This window comes from Aotus nancymaae, unplaced genomic scaffold (genome assembly GCF_030222135.1).
Source record: "Aotus nancymaae isolate 86718 unplaced genomic scaffold, 86718_ANA_hifiasm-v0.15.2.pri h1tg000057l, whole genome shotgun sequence".
NCBI lineage: Eukaryota > Metazoa > Chordata > Mammalia > Primates > Aotidae > Aotus > Aotus nancymaae.
This window is the reverse complement of record NW_026988471.1, coordinates 71,033,695-71,057,557: the sequence shown is the minus strand read 5'-3', so window position 1 is coordinate 71,057,557 and position 23,863 is coordinate 71,033,695. Positions and strand designations below refer to the sequence as shown.

Below are 23,863 nucleotides of genomic sequence, written 5' to 3'. Positions count from 1 at the left end.
TTCTGCCACTGAGAACACTTTTCCTCCCTTAGCCACCGGGCCAGTCCAATGCTCCACTCAAATGATATCCCTTCTTGAGAGAACCTCCTGCCCCTTCCTTCCCCAGAGAAGTGGGCACTCTTTTTTTGATACTCCCAAAAGGGAACAATTTTCCCGTCATGCTGGGAGCTATGGAAGGCCAAGAATTACATGCAACTCATCCTCAGACCCTGTTCTAGGCATGCCACATAGAGTATCTCAAGTTACATTTGCTGGACATGGTGTCCCCTTGCCATCCATTTCTTATCCCTCTGAGTTTTTCTTAGTGGCCTATGTGTCTCAGAGAGCAGCTTCAAGTTCAGCCCTATGAATGGAGCCAGCTTTAAACTGAAGCCAACCCTGAGAGCACAAGTGCTCTATGAGCTCATTGAGGAGCTGGATCGGCCCTTACCTGAAGCCAGTGCTTCTGGGTGTTTCATTTCTGTAAAGCCATTGAATTCCCTTTCCTAGCTTAAGTAGGGTTTTCCATTACCTGCAACCCAGAGAATCAAGAATAAAGCGAAGGAACAAAGGAGAAAATGAGCACAATGACCCCTAAAGCTCTTTTAACCTAGCTGATAGTTGCGTGGTATTCATTCATTTCCTCTTGCCTTTCTGAGCTTGGAAGACAAAATAGACCTCTTTCCAAAGCAAACCCCCTCCTCTCCTTCTCCAGAAACTGGTTCCATGAATTACCTCATACTCTCGCTTGTGTCTTTGATCTTTCCCTAACCAGTGGCTTCCTCCTTCCTCCCTTCAAATATTCTCAGGTTTCCCCTCTCTTAAAAGGCTCTCGGAGGCGCCTCCTGAAGTGGCGGCCCCACCCCTTCCTTCCTCTCCCTCTAGCCCTCTCTAAAGTCCAACCTCCTCACACTGCCTTCCCACAGGCATGACAGGCGTGCTCAGTGAAGGCTCCACACCACACTGACCTTCCCAGAAAAGCTCTGACCCCGGTCCCTGACGTGTCCTGCATGCAGTGTGGCCCGTGGCTCTAGGGTTCAGGTGTCAGCTCTCAGGACTGGCAACCCTGGGTCTCAGGGCTCATAGCCATGTCTAGCCTGAAGCTCTTCTGAAGTAAGAATCACCCTGCTTTCAAGACATAGCACCCTCACCCAGGAAGGTTCCAGACATCAACCAACATCCCAACTACCCCCAGTCCTGCCAATCGGTGAGCCAGTGGGGACTGGGCCAGGGTGCAGGGTCACCATAGAAAACAGGAGACGCCTGCTGGGTAACAGGAGCAGAGGCTGCCAGCACTGTGCTCAGCCCCTCAGGTGAGAGGCAGGGGACTCCTAGAAACGTGATTCTTTCAAGCTCTTGGCTTTCTCTCCAAGTATGTTCCTGCTACTCCCATAGATTAAGCCTGATTCCTGCAGGAAATGTCAAACCAAAGGCTACAACTAAGCTTTAGACCACAAGAAAAAGGTGCCTGTGTCCAGATCAGATTCTTAAAGCAGAGATAGGAAGCAGAAGGAGAGGATCCCAAGAAATCCCAGGATTCTATGGGGCTAGGCCAAAGCTAGAGCTGCAGTGGCCCTCCCTGCCTAGGGGATTCCTGGCCAAACCCTCCCCTGGGTGTTCCTTTTGTATGAAACCTCTTCCCCAGCCTGGTCAAAGAAACCAGAAGATACAGGTAGCTGCCCTCCTAGGCAAAGAGCAGCCTAGGAAAGAGACTGCAGGTGCCTGAGTGAGGAGAAGGCAGGTGGGAAGGGGAAAGTCCTGGATTGGGGAGGAGGCAGAGAAGGCCAGAGCTAAGGCAAGCTAGACACCAAGCCCACCCCACCACCAACCAGTCTTGTGAAAGCAGCAGCAGTTCCACGGGGCCCCACCTATGGCTTCTCGGCTGCCTCCGCCTCCGCCTCCAGAAGGCTGGGCCGGAAGTGGTACCTACAGCCCGTCCACCCTCCCCACCCACCCAGGCACATCCCCCTTCGCAGTCACACCCTGTTCAGGTACCACAGAGACACACACACTGATACTGCTTTGTGGTTCAGACTGTTTTATACTGAAATATGTCCGAGCTGATCCAAAACGGCGTTGGGTTGGAGAAGAAAGAAATGATGAAAGTGGGGTGATCTCAGAGCTCCATGTTAGCGACTCTTGGAGTGCAGGCCGGTCCATCTGTCTGTCTGCCCACCTGGCAGGACAAGCAGGCCTTGGAGGTCCAAAGGAGCTCACCGAGCCGGGCGGAGGAGGCAGGCCAGTCCCATGCTGGAGGGTACCCCACACCCCCTCCTACAGGGCAGGAGAGTCCTCAGCTGAAGGGCTTCACCAGCTTCATGGCAGCATAGTTCTAGAGGGAAAGAGGAGACAGGGACACATGGTGATCCCACTGGGGCAGGCACAGCCAGAGCAGCGATCCCAGATCTGGGGCACAGAGGATGGGGCTGAGCTGCCAGCAGGCAAGAGGCTGGAAGAGGAGGCTGGTGGCTCTTCAGCCACCTGCCCACGCCTTGCCCTCACCACTTGCCATCCATCCCATGTGGGCTCAACACTCGACCCTGCCTAGTGCTCCAGCCCATCAGGCAAACCCGTACCCTCCAAAACTCCACCCGCATCCTACCACCTGGGGGCCAAAGCTGCCCACATTGCTCTGTCTCCTCCCCCATCAAGCCAGGCCCATTCCCAGGTTCCAGCTGACTGCCCAGAGGACTCTGAGCACCCGGGGCCAGACCTCTCCCATCAGATAGGTGCTGAAGGCAGGGCCCAGGGTCCTCCCCAACACAGCAGCCCAGGGCTCACGGGTCACCACACCCTTGTCCAGAAAACAGAGAGTTGGGGATGGGCTGTCTTGGATGACCCACAGCACAGCCCAGCACCACAGACAGGTTGTTCTTGATTGAACCCTGCCTGCTGCAGGATTGACAGTATCCTCCCTTCCTTGCTTCTCCCCCCAAAAACCATGAAAACACATACAACACAACACAGGGCTCCTAATTGGGACAGTATGTTCCCCAGCGCCGGCCCGGGAAAGCCAACTCTGGAAACAGAGCCGGCCCTCCTTCCCCGCCAAACGCCTCCTGCCTCCCCGCGCTGGCCCTGCTCCCGGCTGGCTCCGAGGGGGAAGCTGAGAGGAATCAGACAGGCTGCCCCCTCATGCCCCTCCCAGGCGAATTTCCAAGAGGGTGGGGGATTTGGCCAACTGGAGGGAGCTGCCCTATCCTTGGGCCCCTCTTCACTAGGCCCTGGCTTGGGACGGGCAGCCTCTGCCCCATGGCCTGAAAGCCAGGTGAGGATCACCAGGGCCCGGCCCTCATGGTCTGGCACTGGCCAAATGATTGAGTGACTTGGGTGGAGGGAGGCAGGATGTGCTCAGCTTGTAGCAAAGACCTGCGAGCAAAGCCAATCTGCAGCCTAGGCCCAGGCCACCCCTCCATCCCTAGACCCCTCACCTAGGATCTGACACCCCCACACCAGCCCTCGGAGAGGGGAGGCAGGGTCCATATTTTAAAGAAGACAACTTTCAGAAAAACTCAAAGGACAGTGACCCACTGCTGGGGGGCTAGGAGACAGGGAGGAGCTCTGACCAGGGCCCCCACAGTGCCACTCTGCTCCTGCCCACAGGGACGAGGAAGGACCACAGGCTGGAGTGACTGGAAATCTTCCCTTCCTTTCCCAGCCAGGCAGCAAGGCCCCTTCCCCAGGGCCCTGGAGGCCTGGATGTGCCACCCAGTGGCCTTACAGTGCAGGGTGCAGCTGGCAGGTGGTGGTGATGCCACTTTGGACCTGCCCTTCCCCTCCCCTTGGCTCTCCAGAAGGAGGCTTGGCTTAACATACGGCACCCAGGGAAGACAAAGGTGCTCCCCTAAGCACAGTCCCAGCCGCAGAAGCCAGAGCTGACCTAGTGCAGCCTCCTCCTCGTGTGGGCAGGAGGGATTTGCTGAGGTCACAGGGAGAGTCGGTATTCCCGGCTCTGGTGAGAGCTCTGTCACATCCAACAGGGTTTCTCTGACCATGATGTGCCCATGGTCAGAGAAACCCTGCTGGATGCAACAGACCCCAGGGCTGGCCTGGGACTCTGAGTTTCTAGTAAGTTCCCTGGTGCTGCTGCTGCTGGTCCTCAGACCACACCGAGGATGAGGGTCTGCAGCAGCTCTTCTCTTCCTAAACTCCCACAGCCTGAGCCTCCTAAAAGAGCGTTTGATCGTACACAGTGTTTTTCCTTACTCTCTGGTTTCAGCGTCTCCCCAGGGGACTGAGCATTCTCCAGTGCCGTAAGCCTCATCCTCTTCTCCTCATCCCCACAACTCGCCCTTACCTCCCAGATGCACACATGTGCCTAGAGTCTCCACGGCTAACTGAGCACTGGCCAGCTGTGCTCAGAATGGGAGGAGGAGCCTGAGGCAGGCTGGGAAGGGAGCTGCCTGGGCAGGAAACACCAGGCAGAAGTCCTGGGGTCTGACCCCACATCTCAGGTCACAGCGACAGCTCATGCTCTAGGACACCACACATGCACACACCCTTCCGTAGTCCCGTATCTCAGCTTATATTTGTAATCTCATCTTCCTTTGCTTAAAGAGGCCTCCCGCATCGTACACACCTCGGGGCCTTACAACCTAGATCCACCCTGGACTGCAGTCAGATTTTGCTGATTGACAAACCTCAGAACCTTAAAAACCTCTCACCATGGCACCCCAGATGACTACAGCCAGCTTAGCAGGCCTGGCCTGTAGGCAGACCCATCGCCATCCTGGTTCTAGACTCCCCTTAGTCTCTGGCCCAGACGGTAGCTGGTCTAGACATCCAAACCAGACATCCTTTCCCCAGCTCCTCCCAGTTCAGTTAGGAGACTTCCCGTGCTGTTAGGAACTGCACAGAAAAGGTGTGTGGTTTTAACTCTCTTCCCCTGAGATGCATTCTACAGACACAGGCATAGCCAGCTACAGTGGGAGGGGGGCTCCTGCCCTTCCCTCCTTATAGAGGACTCACAGAGCAAAGAGCTCACCTGGGGGCAGTTCCCCCCAGCAGCCTGTGTGCTATGGGGACAATGCTTTGGGCCAGTGGCCTGGTGCTGACCAGCAGCAAGGCCTGCAGTGGGAATCACCGTGAGCCCTGGACTGTGAGTGCGTGCGGAGTACTGTGCAGCCTACAGCCAGTCCCTTTCCTTCTCTGGGTGTCTGCGTCTTGGCCACTAACATCAGGGCCTCAAGGGGTAGATTACACCATTCTCCCTACTTTTATATAGGGTTGAAGTGTTCATATTTTAAAAGGTTTCTTTTTAGTTTTAGAGAGCATTAGAAATCAAGTGTCAGCCTGAGAATGCTGCAACTCCTTCAAGACCTAAAGTATCAGAGACCCGGAGGAAGGCTCCCTGGTGATCCGGGTTCCCTAATGAGCTGTGCAGGCTGGGGAAGCATAGGCAGGGACCCTCCTCCCGCAAGCAGGGCCCCACAGAGCAGGGACGTGGCGGCCACCTCTGGTAGGGCCCTGCAAGCTCATCAACTGGCTTCTTACCAAGTGAAAGGAAACCTGAATGGGCTCCAAGCCAAGGGAGGGCTACTGGACCAGCCCCCTGCTCCCCGCAGCTTCCCCAGGCCCACCCTCCTGCAGGAGCCAGGACACACTCTACACACTCTACCGAGGGCCTCAGGTGGACCCTGAGACGTTCTCCCAGCCCCAGCTCCTCCCTTCCTCTGGATTTGCAAGTGCCACCAAGACAGAGGGACCATCTCTGCCCTGCCATCAACATCTCACCTTCCCTTCCAGACCCATTTCCACACCTCCCTTCAAGAAAGTCCCCCTGCCCACCACAGCCAAGGGGCCTCATCTTCTGCTAACCCCTTGCTAGAGGGCTTGCTGAGGACAGCTTTGTCTCACCATGAAGGGCAAGAACAGTTTCTCTCACTAAACTAAGAGCCCCCAAGGATAGAACTTTGTACACCTACCAGATGGGAGACCGCCTAGAGCCGGGGCTCTGTGTCATCACCAGACCAGGGGCTCCCCGAGGACAGAGGTTACTTCTCTCCATTAGACTTGGAGAGCTCTTTGAGGACAACGACGACCTGCCCCATTAGACCCAGAGCTCCCCCACCACAGCATCATCAGGCCTGCTCACCGGGAAGGCATAGATGAAGATGGCCAGGAACAGCAGCAGGATGAAGAGGATGATGAAGAGGATGATGGCCCACCGGAAACGCCGCCACAGGATGAACTTCATGGTCTTGTACGGGGAGGTGAACCACAGGAAGGAGGTGTCGGGGCGCCTGGAAGTGAGATCCTGGAGGTCAATTGGGCATCCTCTGCCAGGGCTGCTTTCTCCAAACTCTGCTTTCAACAGCAGATCCGACGGCCTGGGCCTCCACAGTCCACCCCAGTGCCTGCCCAGGCCCTGTCCCTAAACTAGCCCTTCACACCTGCATTCCCTCTCCCACAAGCCCTCACTACTGTGTCACCCCCACCTCTTCTGGGTGCTGCCTCCTCTTCTGGGTGCTGCCAAGCCCTAAGCATCCTCAGGAGCCCGGTTCTCTGCCATCCTCTCCAGGACACCTTCCCTAGTGCCCTCGCCCATTCCTGAACCAGGACTTAATCACAAGCTACAGATTTCGGAGCTGGGCAGTGCCTCAGAGCACTCTCCAGTTAGATGAGCTAGGGCCCACTGAGCCCCAGATAAGCCAAGCCACCTGCCCACATGCACGTGGCTGGTCCATGCTAAGGGAAGGATGGTGGGAAGAGAACACAGGAAGCTGGTTCTCTCACAACCAAGAACCTCAAAACCTTTCCCTAGGCCAGCGCCACAACTCAAAATACATGGAGGACTCTGTGTCTCCATCATGGCCCGTTAATATCAGATTGCACACTGGTGTCTCATGGTTCTCTCTTCTTTCTGTGCAGACCCTAGCATCCTTGTGCAAGGGTGCCTCATTGCTCTGCCAGTCCCATGACACTCAGGCACAAGGTGCTAATCATAGTAGGTGACTAACTGAGTCATCTATGCTGAATCCAACTTGAGCCAAGTAGGCTGGTGGGACGGGATCTGGCAAACACATTCCTGAGCCCCCACAGCCATCTTTCAGTAACCGCCCCTGTAACTGCCTTCACAGCATCTACATCCATTGGCTTGGTCTCTCTCTCTTAAGAGTTCTGTGATGTAGGGAAGACAGGGATTGGGCTACCCATTTCACAGATGGGAAAACTAAGGCTGTAAGACCATTTGAAAGTCACACTGGCACCACAGGAGAGCCAAGGAAGGCAACTTGGTAGGGGCAAGACCTTGATCAGAGCCAGTCAGACCAGGTGACAGCATCTCCGTTTCACCAGTCTCCTAGCTGGAATGCCCTTATTTAACTTTGCTGAGATTGTTTCCTCATCTGTAAAATGGGGATAATAACAACTACCCTGTAGGGAAGGTTCCATAGCACAATGTGTACATGCATGTAACAGCATGCTTGGCACGCAATCCACAAGTACCCAATAGCACCTGCATCTTGAATTCGCTGAGCCCAGTGTTCTCTGGAAAGATGCCCATCACCTGCACTCTAACTTACTGTGTGGCCTTGGATGAGTCAGGCCCCTCTCTGGGCCAAGTGACTTCTACATGGCCATACAATAGGATGCCTCCTGGACTGTGGCCTATACCCCTGGACCTGTGGGCATCAGGGCTCAGGGGCTGGGCACTGACCTTGGGTCCTCAAGTTTAGGGTTCATGTTGGGCTCATCCCGACCCAGGCCAGCGGGCCGCTCCTCATGCTCACTCTCTGCTACAATCTCCAAGGTCATTTCCAGCTTGCCCTGTGGGGACAGGGAGCACCTGGTTAGGGGCACAAAGGCTTTGCTCAGTGGCCTGGAGATTAACTGGGCCAGGAAAAGCAGAAGGGCCACGTCATTATTTAAAAAAAAGAAAGAAAGGAAGAAAAAAGATGTAGGGTTTCTGATCATAAAAGCAGCACCTGCTCTTGGTAGAACATTTGGAAACCTCAGGAATGTATAAAGAAGGGAGACTCTCCTATACGTCCACTACACAGAGACAAAACTGTTAACATTTGCATGCATCTGTTTTTCTCCACAAGTGTATGAAACGTCACACTGTGTATACACAGCTCTATGGATGGCTTTTTTCACTTAGGAATATATCTTGCTATGTAATTGTCTATTCTTTAAAGTTTGGCTTTTAATGGCTGCCAAACATTCTATGAAATGGTTGACCATAACTATTCAGTCAACTACTTATTTTGGTTCATTTAGGTTGTTTCCAACTCTGATAGGATAAATAATGCTGCAACAAACATCCTAGAACCTAGATTTTTTATTTCATTGGGATATTTCTTTAGAAGAGATTTTAGAAGGGGGATGACAGAGTTCAAGGACATAAATATTGTTAAATCTGTTGTTATATGTTATCAAATTGCTTCCTCCACACAGTAAAACCATTAGCATTCCCAGCAGAAGTAAATGGGGTGCCTGTCTTCTCTCTGAATCCTCATCAGCAATGTGCATTTCTATTTTAAATATATATAATTTAATAGACAAAACAAACCACATTTTAAAATACAGTAGCTCTCCCTTATCTTTGGGTTTGATTTCTAGGGTTTTAGTCACCTTTGGGACAGTACAGTAAGATATTTTGACACAGAGAGAGAAAGACCATATTTATCTAACTTTTATAACAACATACTATCATTGTTCTATTTTATTATTAATTATTGCTGTTAATCTCTTATTGTGCCTCATTTGGAAATTAAACTTTCTCATAGATATGCATAGATGGGAATAAATACAGTACATATGGGTTCAGTACCATCTGCAGTTTCAGGCATCCCCTGGGCATCTTGGAACATATCTCCTGCAGATGTAGGGGGGACTACTGTATTCCTTTATTTAGAAGGACTAAACCTTTTAAAAAATGTTTTCTAGACATTGGTAATTATTTTGTGAATTATCTATGCATGTCATTTTCTCATTTTTCCTTTGGGGTACTAGTATTTCTTATTGTTACCATTCTTTATATAACAAGTATCTTCAATTTCAAGGACCACTTTCAGGGTTGGCTGGCTGCCTGCAATTTCTAAGTAAATTTTCAGGGATTAACTTCCTCTCCGTGGCTGCTGTGGACTCAGGGGAAGGATGGTTCTCTCTGGCCCTCCAGTCACCCCTCTAAGCAGGCCTCTCAGAGAGTAGAACAAGGATGGTCCCTTGTTCAAATGTGAGAAGCATGACCCTTGTCCATTCACCCAGGAAGCCCGAGCAGAGGAAATCCAGGACAAAGACTGCTGTTCAAGCCAACGAGCAGAGTATAAACACTCATCTTTTGATTTAAATAGGCTTCCCCTGGGATGTGAGCCTCAAGGGAGAAGGTGGCTGGGAATTGGGAGGGAAGAGGGGGAATGCCTTGGAAAATAGAGAGAGGGGACGGGGGCAGGAGAGAGAGAGAAAGGAGGAAGAGTAAGTATGTATTCTCTGACAATTTCTATGGAAGAAGCTGCTCTGTGCCCCCCACTGGGGCTGGAGGAAGTAGACGTACCGCCAGTATCTTCTTCTCACCCTCTTCTGCTACACAGGGCCACCAGCCCTTCACTGTTTTCTGCTCAAACAGGGACACAAACCATTCTGGGTGGAAAGTATCATCCAGCTGGTCCAAGGTGCACTTTTCAGCTGTCTTGGCTGGCTTGGGCATGCGGTTGAGATCGAGCTGCAGGGAGCCTGTAACAGAGAGGTGGTTTGGCCAAGGGTTTCTCGATCACTGCCAGCCTGTGACTACCCTAAGGCAGGGCAGGTTCAAGAAAAAGTCACTTCCTCTGTCACCAGCTTCTATCCATGGCTGAGCCACAAATAAAATCTCACGAACTCCATCTCCCCACCCATTGCCTCCCATTCCATCTACATAGCTTCCCATTCATCTATTCATGCATTCATATGCATGTTCATCTACCCCGTTTACTCACCCTTAACAAAGCCACCCACCTCTTCAATTACTCATCTGTGGACAAATACATTCATACACCATCTATAAACAGCCATCTATCAATTTTGTGTTTTTTTTTTTTTTGAGACGGAGTCTCACACTGTTGCCCAGGCTGTAGTGCAGTGGCATGAACTCGGCTCACTGCAATATCTGCCTCCTGGGTTCAAGCAATTCTCCTGCCTCAGCTTCCTAAGTAGCTGTAACTACAGGCATGCACCACCACACCCAGCTAATTTTTATTTTTAGTAGAGATGGGGTTTCACCATGTTGGCCAGGATGGTCTCGATCTCCTGACCTCGTGATCCACCCGCCTTGGCCTCCCAAGTGCTGGGATTACAGGCATGACCCACGGTGCCTGGCCCCATCTATCAATTTTTTAAAATTGTTTTTATCATGGTAAAATACATATAACATGAAATTTGTCGTTTTAAGCATGTTACATGTACAATTCAGTGGCTTTAATTACAGCCACAATGCTGTACAACCATCACTACTATTTCCAAAACTTTTTCATCCTCCAAACAAAAACTCTGTACCTTAATGGGTAATAACTCACCAGTCTTCCCTCCCCTTTTCCCCCATAACTTCTAGTCTACTTTCTGTCTTTATGAATTTGTCTTATTCTAGATATTTCATGTAAGTGGAATTATACAATATCTGTTCTTTTGTGTCTGGCTTATTTTGATTAGCATAATGTTTTCAGGGTTCAATCTCGTTGTATGTATCAGTAGTTCATTCTTTTTATGGTTGAGTAAGATTCCGTTCTAGGTATATACAGGTTGAACACTCTAATCTGAAAATCTGAAATTCAAAATGCTCCAAAGTCTGAAAGTTTCTGATTGCCAACATGACGCTACAAATGGAAAACTCCACACATACATACTTAAACTTTGTTTCATACAAAAAATTATTGAAAATATTCCATAAAATTCCCTTCAGGCTATGCTTATAAAGTATATATGAAAAAAAAATTGTATTTAGATTGGAGTCCTATCCCAAAGATATTTTATTATGTGTAAGCAATTATTCCAAATCCGAAAAGCATCAGAAATCTGCCGAGCATTTCAGATAAGTGATATTTAACCTGTACCACACTTTGTTCATTCACTCATCTGTTGATAGACACTTGAGCTGCTCCCATCTTTTAACTTCATTTTGTGAATAATGTTGCAGTGACCATTAGCGCACAAATGCCTGAGTCCCTGTTTTCAGTTCTTTGGGGTACACACCTGGAGTAGGATTCTTGGTTAATCGGTAATTCTATGATCAGCTTTTCAAGAAACCATCAAACAGCTTTCCACAGCAGCTGCAACATTTTACATTCAAACCAGCAATGTACCAATACACCAGCAATTTCTCCACATCCTCAAAACACTTGTTATATTCTAGTTTATTATTATTACTATTATTGCCATCTTAGTAGGTGTGAAGTGCTACCTCACTATAGTTCATCCAACAGTCTATCCAAGCAGCCATCTTTTTATATTGTTTTATCTAATCAACCCTTTTATCCATCATCTCCCTGGATACCTCCAGCTATTATGTTGAACTATATGAAAATTCTCATATTTAACTATCTTTGACCCGTTTAAACAGCAATTTCATGTGGTTTCACCTAATCCAATCATGATATGATAAAGTCAATTCGATTGGAGCACAGGTCGCTGAATGGATCAAGTAAGGGAGATCAACAGAAAAATTATTTTCTGAAGACAAATTAAAGAAATTCTCAAACACCATGCAAAGGAGATTCAATCTTTTTCGGTGTGGAATGCATACTTACTGTAACTGAGCATTAAATGTAACTATTTTTCTAGTTTTCTTTCTCTCCACTCATCCATTTATCAGTCTGTCCTTCCATCTGTCCATCTGCTTTGACCTAACTATTGACATTCCTCTATAGCTACCATTTGCTAAGCACTATATCTATCCCTTAATCAAGTTAGTATTCCACCTGTCTGTCCACTTATATCCACTGTCCACTTATATCCACTGTCCACTTATATATCCAACTGTATATCTGCATTCATCTATCTCTCCACCCACCCATGTATCTCTCCATCCCTCTGGTGCAGATGAATGATTGTTTATTTTCTATTTCAAATATGGTGCCAATATATTAAGCAAATATCAAAATATTCACACACACACACACACACACACACACACACATTATCTCAGCATGACCTACATAAAAGACTGTAAGGAAACACAGGATATCTGGATGGTGAGCTTATAGGTGCTTAACCATCACCTTTAAAATTAAAAATAAATATTCAAAAGACATAAAGTATATCATTAGAAAACACATTACGAAGGTGGAAAAGAAAAATCTCATGGAGATAAAAGCTAACATTTGTTAATGGTTTTATAGAGTGAACCAGCAATCAACAGAATGGGAAAAAAATTTTGCAAGCTACCCATCTGACAAAGGGCTAATATTCAGAATCTACAAAGAACTAAAACAAATTTACAAGAAAAAAACAAACAACTCCATCAAAAAGTGGGCAAAGGATATGAACAGACACTTTTCAAAAGAAGACATTTATGTGGCCAACAAACATGAAAAAATGCTCATCATCACTGATTATTAGAGAAATGCAAATCAAAACCACATTGAGATACCACCTCATGCCAGTTAGAATAGCAATTGTTAAAAAATCTGGAGACAACAGACACTGGAGAGGATGTGGAGAAATAGGAACGCTTTTACACTGTTGGTGGGAGTGTAAATTAGTTCAGCCATTGTGGAAGACAGTGTGGTGATTCCTCAAGAATCTAGAAACAGAAATACCATTTGACCCAGCAATCCCATTACTGGATATATACCCAAAGGATTATAAATCGTTCTGTTATAAAGACACAAGCATACTTAAACGTTCATTGCAGCACTGTTTACAATAGCCAAGACCTGGAACCAACCCAGATGCCCATCAATGACAGACTAGATAAAGAAGATGTGGCACATATACACCATGGAATACTATGCAGCCATAAAAAAGGATGAGTTCATGTCCTTTGTATGGACATGGATGAACCTGGAAACCATCATTCTCAGCAAACTGACACAAGAACAGAAAACCAAACACCACATGTTCTCACTCATAGGTGAGAGCTGAACAATGAGAACAAATAGACACAGGGAGGGGAACATCACACACTGGGGTCTGTTAGGGGGTTGGGGGTTAGGGGAGGGATAGCAGGAGGTGGGGAGATTGAGGAGGGATAACATTGGGAGAAATACCTAATGTAGGTGATGGGGGCATGGAGGCAGCAAACCACCATGGCATGTTTATACCTATGTAACAATCCTGCAAGATCCCCACATGTATCCCAGAATTTAAAGTATAATTATACACACACACACATATACATATATATATATATATAAAGAAATAAGACAAAGAAATTTTAAAAAAAATGTAAAAACTGCACCACTGCACTCCAGCCTGAGCCACAAGAGCGAGACTCCATATCAAAAAAAAAAAAGAATGCATGTACTTCTATTTTCCCCTCCCAATCTTTATGCCATTGTTGTCATGCTTTTTACTTTGTCAAATGTTTTTAACTCTATGCTACATTGTTGTTTTGTTCAAACAATCATCTTTTTAAAATTTCTAAATAAAAGTTTTAGAAGTCCTTAAAAAAAAAAAAAGGATGAGTCTGTTTAACTTTATTTTGAACGTGATTTACTAGGTAAAAAATGCAGCTTTTTTCTTTCTTTTAAAAACTAATTTTTTTTTTCTGAGACAGAGTCTCACTCTGTAGCCCAGGCTGGAGTGCAGTGGTGTGATCTCAGGTCACTGCAACCTCTGCTTCCCGGGTTCCAGTTCAAGCAATTCTCCTGCCTCACCCTCCCGAGTAGCTGGGATTACAGGCACGAGCCACCATGCCCAGCTAATATTTCTATTTTTAGTAGAGACGGGGTTCCACCATGTTCGCCAGGCTGTTCTTGAACTCCTGACCTTGTGATCTGCCGGTGTCAGCCTCCCAAAGTGCTGGGATTACAGGCATGAGCCACCATACCTGGCTTAAAAACTAATTTTCTAAAGCCTCACTTTATAAAAGAAAGATTGATGCCATAAATTCATAAAGTCTGTAAGAAAAAAGACTCCATAAAAAATTTAAAGCATAAGAAAAAATGGGAGAAATTATTTGCGATGTATCCTTAATACATAAAAGACTCTGAAAATCAATAATAAAAGATGAACATTGCAAAACCATTAAAAAATTCCACAATAATATGGATAATAAATATATTATAAAGTTCTACCTTAAAAGTAATAAAGAAATGCAAATAAAAAGGAAATTCCTTACTGGAAATTTCTTTTTTAATGTACAGTGGTAGCAAAAGTTTAGGGGAAATGGCATCCTGTACAAACAGACACAGGTGGGAATATAAACAAGTGAAACCTTTCTAGAGGACAACTCAACAAAATGTTTCAAAAACCATTAAAATGTACAAAGACACATCTACTTCTTAGAGTTAAGGAAAGATATGCACAAAGGATCCAAAGATGTGCTTTCGCCGAGGCTGTCACTCACATCAGAAAACCGGGGGATGACCTGAATAGCCACCAAGAGAGGATGAATGAAAATGGGGCCCATCTCTATGACAACACATAGGCAGGCATTAAGTGTGGTGTTGCAGATATAAATATAGATGGACACCTACTGACCAGAAGGATGGTCTTGGAATATTAGGCTTTCTAAAAAATCAGTATATAAAACAGTTTATGTCATAGAAACCCATTCATATACATACGAATATATGTATATATTGTGTATGTATGCATGTATATATGTATATATAAATACACATATAAAATACTTATATTTATTTATGTCTCAAATAATATATAACACAATAATACATGCCAAAATGTTAGTGGAAATTATCTCTGGGTGGTGTGATTAAGGTGGGGAGGAGGCATGGCTCATCTGCATTTTCTAATTACAGGAATTCTATACAAAATAATAGGTAAAATAACAGAAGTCAAACTTGGTGCCACCCTTTTTACACCTGATGCTTTTATAATGAAGTTCTCTGTGTGCATTTGGCCAAGCCAGGTGTGCAGGGCAGGGGGACAGTCAGGTGAGCAGGCAGCCTTCTCCCCGCTGCCGGAAGCTGCACCCCAGAATATCCCCTGCTGGGGCCCCAGGGCTCAGTGAAGACCAATTCACCTTCTGCAATCAAGGGCTACCCAAGAGGGCTCCAGGCCACCCTGCTCCCAAGTGGCAGCCCAGATCTAGACGCCAGGGATCCTGACTTCCTGGGCTGCCATTTTCACAAGCTCGCTTTATTTTTTAATCAACGTAAAATTCACCTCACATAAATGCACCCCTTTAACCATTTTAAGTGTACAAATCAGTGGCTTTGAGTATATTCACAGAGTTGTGCGATTATCACCACCATCCAGAACCTTTTCATCACCCCAAAAAGAAACCTCTTCCCCGTCACAGTTACTCCCCTTCCCCTCTTCCTTCTCCCAATCCCTAGAATCCAGTAAACTATTTTCTGTCTCTATGGATTTGCCTGTTGTGGACATTTCATATACATGAAGTCATATAATATTTGACCTTTTGTGTCTGGATTCTTTCACCTGGTATGTTTTCAGGTTTATCCACAGTGTGGTATGTATCCTTGTTTCATTTCTTTCATGGCTGAATAATATCCCATTTTATGGATAGATCACATTTTCCAGAGCTAACCTTTATAGCCATGACGGGGCTATCGTGAACTCACTGCTCTCATCTACAGATGAGCATGCTGGCCCCATACAATGTCTTCCTCCCTGTCCCCATATCCCAATCCTGCAAGGTCACCATCCCCACCTTCCCTTCAACCCAGTGCTCCCTGCTCCCCAGCCCCGGGTTTCAGCACAGCCCGTCCCACCAGAGCCCTGTCTGGGGGTAATGGGGATAGAGCCTGTGTTGGTTCATTCAGTCGGTCATGCAGCACAAGGATGAAGAGCGCCTTGAGCCCCTCACACACAGGGCTCAGTCTGTGTCAAATGTGAGGCCAGACAGCAGGTGACAGGCAGCATGCACTTGCATCCCTCAGATCCTTACCTTTCTGAGTCCCACCATCCAATATGGCCCAGTGTTCAGTGCCACCTCTACTGACAGGCCCATCCTCAGTGGCCACCAATCACTCTGACACCGCTGTGTGTCATACACCTCACTTAACACTGGGGCCACATGATCCTGAGCTCCCTGATAGCAGAAGGTGGGACAACTCCTCCTGCCAGGCTTCCCCGAGGGTCCAACATTGGCATCAACACACAGCGTGGGTTCTGGGGCAGCCCCCAGTGTGCAAAATGGGATTCTAGAAATGGTGCTTACCCAGAAAGTCATCAAAGGAGAACTTGTCATTGTCCCAGATCTGGAATACCACTCGTGCTGGGATTTTGCTCTCAGTCTTGTCCAGCCTCCAGAAGGCATCCTGACCCAGAGAAGGAGCAGAAGAAGCAAGATTAGAGAGAGGCAGTGTTCCCTTCCAGGCTGGAAGGCTGCCTGGAGGAGGCAGAGGAGTGGGACGTCCCCGAGGGTCTTGCCAGAGCCAGGTCCTGTGGGAAGACTGGGAAGGGCAGATCCCAGAAGGCAGTGTTCAAGGGCCCAAAAGGGCACCCTGCAGGCTCAGTTCACATAAGACGGCTCCATTTATCCTCCCAATTCTGTAAGTCAAGGTTATCACTCCCATTTTTCAGATGAAGGAGAGGCTTTGAGAAGTTAAAGGAATGGGCCTGAGGTCTGACCACTAGTAACAGTAACATTGATATAGTGCTATGAACTCATTTATCCTTCCTACCACCTATGAAGGAGATACTATCTTTACAGTGGAGGAGACCAAAGCAAGTAACCTGTGCAAGACCTCACAGCTAGGAAGCAGCAAGCTGGGATTCAAACCCCGGCGGCCGGGTTCCGGAGTCCTGCTCTCCACTGTAAACCCTGCTCTGCATCTGGGATCTCAGAGTCAGGGTGGGGAACTGAGACCCTGGGGGATCCTGACCTACCCTGGCTGTCACAGAAGGATCTCCCAGCACCCTGCTGTAAGGAGCTGGCACTGGAATCTAGACCCAGCTCCGCCCTCTCCACCCTACCCAACTTCACTCCAGGAGCTTGTCCCAGGGCAAAGCAAAAGCCCGCAGTCTGGGAAGTTCCATCTCCTGCTGAAAGGAGAGGAGGCGCCCTTCTCTCCCCAGCCCATCTCCCTCAGACCAGCTTGCCTGGAACAAGGTCATCCTGGGCTTCTTCCCACTGAGGTTTCATGGAGCAACTGAGGGGTGTGCGACTGCACATGCGGAGGCCTGGGTTCCCCTCAGTCCAGCCACGCTCAACCCACAGCATTGTCATGAGGGCTTTCCAGCTCACAGTCCTGTTTTCTGCTTTCTCACTGTAACTCTCCCCTGGGTGGTGGTAAGGATAGCAAATAGTGTGACCATCCTGCAGATGGCGGGTGCCACGTCCTGAGTGCCAGATCAGAGCAGGGGCCTGGACCCACCTCTGCAGAGGAAAGGCTCCACCACATGCCAGGTAAACCCAGGCTTGCTGTCCAGCCAGGGCCTGCTGTGTGGCCACCTCCGCCTCAGAGGTTGGCCATGGAAATCCCAGTGAGCTCCCAAACCGAAGACTGTGACACCTGCCCTGTGAGGACTGGTCACCATGCAAAGCACCCAGCCACAGCTGGGACTGCTGCCTGGGTTGGGAAGGGGCTCAGGTCTCCAGCTGGCCCCTTGCCTCCAGCCCTGTGTCTGCTGCCTCCCCCTTTTCCAGGCCCCAGCCTGGCCCCAGCCCTTCTGCAGGTGCCTCCCTCCTCTGGCAAGCTTTTATGGCCAGCTCTGCAGGCCCGCCTGCATGGGCCGCCAGCAGCCTCCATTCCTCTGGCCGGCTTGGTTTATGGGCTCAGTAATGAGCCAGAGGTTCAAACGGCCCCTGATGGGAGCAGCTGGGCTGGGGCTCCAGCCTGGGGAATGAACCCCCCCAGGTCCCAGGCGCTCATTATGCTCCTGGCCTGGGCGCTTTTACTAGCTGTTTATTTGCAGGGTGGGTGCCTGACGCACAGGCAGGCCCCAGTGGGTGTGCTGGGCTCCAGGTGGGGAGCCGGGCCCGGGCAACCAGTGGTGGTTCAAAGCCGCCGGATGAAAGGAGACCTTGTACTTTACGACAGTCTCGTCTGGTTAATGGGGTCCCTGGAGGGCCTGCCTGCCAGAGGCCCTGAACCCCACAGCAGAGGGCCGGCTCTGCGGCAGACTCAGGGAGCCCAGAGGCTGTGCACTAACCCACCCCAGACTCGGTCCTTCAGCCCAGCCCAGCTAACTGGTGCCCCACTGTGGGCCCAGCTCCACCTGCCTCCCAGGGTCCCTTCACCCCAAGAGGGACCTTTGGGCTCTGCCTCGGTCCAAGCCAGTTTCTGTCTTCCACTTCTGGTTGACTTCAGAGCCACCTGGACTCTGTTTCTCAACCTCCTCTTCTGACCTTCTCAGCTCCTCCTTCCAGCCACCCTCTCCCCAGAGTCTGGCATCACGTAGAACGTCCCTTTCCCTCCAGCCTTTCCACCCAGCAAGCCTCTCCTTCAACACCCTGACCCCTCTTCCTCCTCTCCACCCCTGCTCCCCCCATGGGCTCCTCATTCTCCCAAGTCTGGCCCAGACCCTCTCAGCCATCAAGCAAACAGTCTCCCATATCCTCAGCTGCTCTTTTCCTCTGGAACTCCCTCGGCAGGTGGGCCCCACTCTCCCCTCCCTTCTTCCTCCTGACCAGGCCTTATGCTGCAGAGACAAAACCACATCGTGGCCAGAATGGAGCCACCCCAAATTCTTAAACAGAAACCACAACTGGGTCCCCAGAACTGCCGGGTACCCTCTCTGCGCTGCCAGTCACTCTCCCTCCCCGTCTCTGTCCCTCCCCCACCGTCACTGAGCATGGCAGCTCTTTCCGGCCTTTTCCATTGGTCTCAAGTCACCTGCCCCAGTGCCGGGTCATCTCTCCTCTTACTTCAGGGACAAAAGAAGAAACCTCTGTTCCAGCCACTCCTTGTCCACATCTCCACCTGTCTCGAGGAAGGGACTGTCCCACCTCCCCTCCTCTCGGTGTCAGTCCCCATCCACGTCCAGCTCTTGTGGGTAAGCCCTGGAGGTGGCACGTGGGGCGCAGCCCTCCCTCTCCATTCCCAGACCCCTCTCCCTCAGTCTGTGGCAGAGTGGGGTGGGGCAGTGCTGTGTTTCCAGGCAGACACAGCCTTGGCTTTCTGATGGCAACAGGCTGGTGACTGGCAAGCACACTGAACAGCAGCGAACAAGGCTCAACCTGCAAACGGCCCAGGCTTTCCTTGACCTCACAGAGCCCTGTTGCTCAGTTCTGCTTTCTGGCAGTCACTCCACAGCAATGGCTCGGTAAAGGGATCCACTTAACCCTGCTGAATCCATGCTTTCTTTCGTTTGATGGTTTCAGAATGCTCTGCAGAACATTTTGGTTTCTCTAACACACAGATGATCCTGCATGTCGGGCTGGGAAGGGCCATGCAGAGCGGGTATAATGAAGAGAATTAAGAAAATCCAGGCACCGGAGTCAGTCATGTAAGAAAATCCAGGCACTGAAGTATGTCCTATATCCCCTTCCTTTCAAGAGACAAGGAGTCATAGAAGCTTTGAGGCTTAAAGCCTTGAGCCACTTCTGGAAGGAAATCGGGCCAGCAGAACCTAAATGCCAGAGAGGCATTTACCCCCTTGAGTAGGAGAGCACCTCAGGGTGGAAATTAATGCCAGGTAGGATGAGGATGGTCAGAAGCTACAGCAGAGGGCCCTCTGCCTCCAGCCAGCATGGGCCTGAAGTCTCCACTGCCCTCAGCACCCCTTCTGTGCTCTGGGGGCTGCTCTCTGAGGGCAGGCCTGGTCCCACCAGGAGGATGCCGGCTGCCCTCGAGTTCTGCCTCGTTCAGGGGTAAAGAGCTGATGCTGAGAGGTAAATATCTAAACTAGTAGATGCTGAGACACAGAGACCAAGGTCCCCAAATCCAGCCTCCCCTCTGGTTGATGATGCAAACCAGGTCTCCCCGGGTGCCCTTGCCCTGTAGTGAGAGGTGGGAATGAAGACAGGAGGATGATGGCTGCAGGCCTGTAAGCACAGAGCCACTCCCAGTGGCTGCCCAGCTTGGAGGGCGTCTGTAGGCACAGATGTGGAAAATGAGGCATGGAAAAGACGGTCAAGCAACTTCCAATCCTGTGGCCATCATGATCTACAGGCCAGGCCAGCCCTCTTGGGAAGCTCCCCCACGGGGTCTGCCCCACTGCTCCTTTGAAGGCCATGCTGGGTGTCCCTACTCTGCCCACTCAGACCCCATGATCCTTCCTGCTGCTTAACTTGCCTGGGGTAAAGAGGGAGGCAGTGACTTTGGGATCCGGATTCAGCTACAAATGATGGACATGGCACTGTGTGGTCATGAGGTGGCCATGGGGTGGCGGCAGTGCTGGGGATGGCAAAGACAGTGGGAAAGAATGGAAAAGGGTTGGACACAGAGATAGTGGAGGCAGCTTTGGGGGTAATAAGAGCAGGGGTGGTAGTGCCATGAATGACAGAACAGTGGTGGTGACATTGGCAGTGAGGAGGCAACAGTCGTGCTAACACCAGCAGTGACGGGACAGCAGTCATGGTGACATTGGCTGTGATGAGACAGCCATCACAGTGATGTCAGCTGCGATGGGACGGGGGTCATCACACCATGCTGAGACAGCAGTGCTGGTGACATCGGCACTGCTGGCATAGTGGAGGTGGTGGCCATGCGGAGATGGCAGTGGTAGCTTCAACGTGCTGGGGCGGCAGTGAGATTGTGACAGTGGCCAGGAAGGGACATGGCCAGGTCAGGCTAACCTTAGAAGCCTTGGTGCTGGCACCCCAGGGGACGGGAAGGACACTGACCTTCTTGGCCACGGTACAGACTTGCTCAGCCGGCAGGTAGTCGAAGGGGAAAACGAACCTCCAGTTGAAGTTGCCTTCACCTCCCAGGGAGCGATAATGCACATCTGTCTTTTGCTTGTGTTCTTCAAAGCCGATCATCCAACTAGACATACACATTTTTAGATAATGGTTCTCATTAAGATTTCCAACACAGTATATACATTTACCTTAAGAAGGTAAATGAGCTTACTGCAAAAAGAATTCCCAGGAAATCGGCATGATGTACAAAATGTGCCATAAATTTGAAAACGTTCTAACTTCCCAGCCACCAAACTTGTAAGTTCAACCCAAAGTTCAGTGCTGAAAAGAAATCTGGTGGAGAATGATTTCCCGAAAGGCAGGGACCACGCTCAGGAGCCCTCCTTGGAAGCTTGCTTGTTCTCCCCTTCCCTGAGCCAGAGCCCCCCATGCTGTGCACAACCCAGAGGGAGCACGGGAGCCACGGCGAGCTGGACAGGCAAGAGGACGCTGGCTCCCTACCCTTTCACATAAATGTCGCTCATCTTCTCCCCGGTGATGCTCAGGTCATCCAGGATCACATCTCTGGTGTTCCAGATAATACAACGCAGAAAAAACCTGGGAAGAGGCATGACTCTGATCCACCTGGATTTCCTACCAAAGGATGGGAGGGCCTTGGCCAAGAAGCAGACTGGCCCAAGAGGACTTGATACCGGCCTGGCTGGACACTGGCCCAGGCCCGAATGAGAACTGTATTCTGTGGCCCGAGCAGCCTGAAGCCCAGCAGAAAAGAGCAACTGCCTGGTCCCACCCACAGCAGGCTGCAACGCCCCCACCCCCCAGCCCAGCTCAGAGCCTGTGGCTGGCAAGTCACCTTCTGGCTCTCCGTGGGGTGATGTTGAAGGGAGGTCCAGGCTGCCCCAGGGCCTTCGGAAACAGGTCAACCCACATCTGCAGCTTCCCCTGCGGAGACAGGGTCCGTTCTCTCCCCACCCTTCTCATTTAACGAACTGTTACCACACACCTGCCCTGGGCCAGGCACTGAGGAAACAGATCAGAGAAAACCAGGCCCTTCCAGGGAAAGGCTCACTGCCCTAAACAAGGGACTACAGAGTCAACTGCAGAGGTGGCCGCTGCCCCACGGGACTTGGGCCTGTGCCTGGGGCTCAAGGCTCAGGGCGGGCTTCTCAGAGATGGTGGTGGCTCAGCTGAGTCTCGGAGGCCAGGGGAATGGCATGTGCGTGGCTGTGGCGTGTCAGAGAGCACTGTTCAGTTATGGACAGGACGCCACTCTCCTTACCCGCCCCTCAACCTCTTCCCTCTCCGCTAGTGAGGTGTGAATTTGTCTCATCTTAGAGAAGAAGGAGCAGGGATTGAAGTCACATGGCTAAGTCAGTTCTGCAGGGTCACAGAACTAGAAGATGAAAGAGCCAACGTTTCCACACCCGTTGTGCCACCTTGGGGAGGCCGGTAGCCAAACCACTAGGTGAAGAGAGAGCTGAGTTCCAAACAACAGAGGCAATGTTCTCCGGCATTCACAAAGGCATCATCACGGCTCACCTTGGCCTTACTCTTTGCCTATAACCTTGTCTCCCCTTCTCCTCTTCCAAAACCCAGCTCTGAGCTCACCTCTTCCAGGAAGCCCTCCCTGTCACCATCCCAAGGCAGCTGTCTCTGTGGTTCCCACCCTTCAGTGTGGGAGGACTCCCCTGCTCCTGAGGATTGTTCTCTGTGGGTGGCTCTGTCACTTGGTCATAGCATGCCAGTGATCCTGGCTGTATACCCTACAGCAGCCCAGCACAGGGCTGGCCATCTGAGACAGAGTCACTGACAGACAGTTGGTGGGGGCATCCTGAGGTCAGGCTGAAATAGCAAGGCTTCAGGATGACAAGGAGAGGTTGTAGGCCAGGCCTACAGGGATGAGGGGGGAGAGTCAGACTCACTTCACAGGCCCTGAGAGATGGAGGCAGCCAGGGGAAGCCAGGCCCTAGAGAGCCCCTCCCAGGCCAACCATGGCTGCGCTCGGACTGTGAAGAGATGGGTCAAGCGGGGGTTGACCAAATCCCAAGGTCCCCACTGGCCCTTCTGGAATATCCAGGTTGTGAAGGGGGGATTGACCAAATCCCAAGGTCCCCACTGGCCCTCCTGGGCTTGGGGCTATCTGGAGTTCGAGGACTCTTGGGCCCAAGGGTCGAGGTCCTACCTGCTCGATGTCCGGCTGCAGGGGGCTGTAGAGGGGCCGAGACTCCACATGCTCCGGGACCAGGCCCTGCTGCCGAAGCACGTGCAGAGCCAGACGCTCCTCCACTGGGCCCAGGTGTGGGTTTGGGATCCTGCCAGCCTCTGCTCCAGAGAGAAGACAAAAAAGTTGCAGGAGCTGGGGAAGCGAGAGATGATGGGGCTGCCCAGGGAGCAGGATGAGCAGGGCTACCTGAGTCTCATGGGGAGCCCCTAACTCCCACAGCCCCACCCCAGCCCAGATGCACTTGTTCTGGTCCTCATGTCTCACTTTCTACAGGGGAAATCTTGCTGTCCATGAGCTCCAGGTTTAACATTCAGAGTCCCCATTGCCATCATTTCTACCAAGCCTGTTCTATAAAGTTTTCTTCCTATTTTCCACCATACAAATCCTTCCTGTTTCCAAAGCTCACCTCTTCCAGGAAGCCCTCCCTGACTGCTCCCAACTCTAAGCCTCAGCAACCTTTACCACTAGGTCTGGCATCTTAGTGCTGTCAGTATTATGCTCTCATTCATGTAAGTTGTTCCATTAGTAGCAGTAGCTAAAATAATACTGATAACAGCAAATACTTCTAGAGCAGGAACCACATGCCAGGCACTATTCTTCAAGATATTAACATATTTAATCTTCATAAGGCTCCTAGAAGCTATATGCTGTGATTATCCCCATTTTAATAGATGAGAAATTTGAGGCACAGAGAGCACACAGCTAGCAGCAGGGCAGCTGAGATCACATGCTCACTTAGGAAAGGTGCGTGACTGAGCATGAACACCCACTTCCTGCCCCGGGTGCTT

General features: G+C 50.3%; 1 protein-coding gene across 17 annotated transcripts in view; it reads right to left on the bottom strand.

The window, feature by feature from the left end:
* Positions 1-2,000: 2,000 nt before the first annotated feature.
* The window catches only part of DYSF (dysferlin), a 235,298-nt gene continuing 213,435 nt past the window's right edge, over positions 2,001-23,863 (bottom strand). For all 17 annotated transcript variants that reach the window (XM_012475624.3, XM_012475622.3, XM_012475629.3 and 14 more), the window contains 9 exons: positions 23,034-23,173; positions 21,705-21,793; positions 21,353-21,448; positions 20,834-20,975; positions 16,262-16,361; positions 9,476-9,654; positions 7,637-7,746; positions 6,074-6,221; positions 2,001-2,311 (listed from right to left, as the gene is read on the bottom strand). In XM_012475624.3, the coding sequence (XP_012331047.2) occupies positions 2,273-2,311; positions 6,074-6,221; positions 7,637-7,746; positions 9,476-9,654; positions 16,262-16,361; positions 20,834-20,975; positions 21,353-21,448; positions 21,705-21,793; positions 23,034-23,173 (1,043 nt within the window). In that variant the 3' untranslated portion in view covers positions 2,001-2,272. The remainder of the gene's footprint in view (positions 2,312-6,073; positions 6,222-7,636; positions 7,747-9,475; positions 9,655-16,261; positions 16,362-20,833; positions 20,976-21,352; positions 21,449-21,704; positions 21,794-23,033; positions 23,174-23,863) is intronic.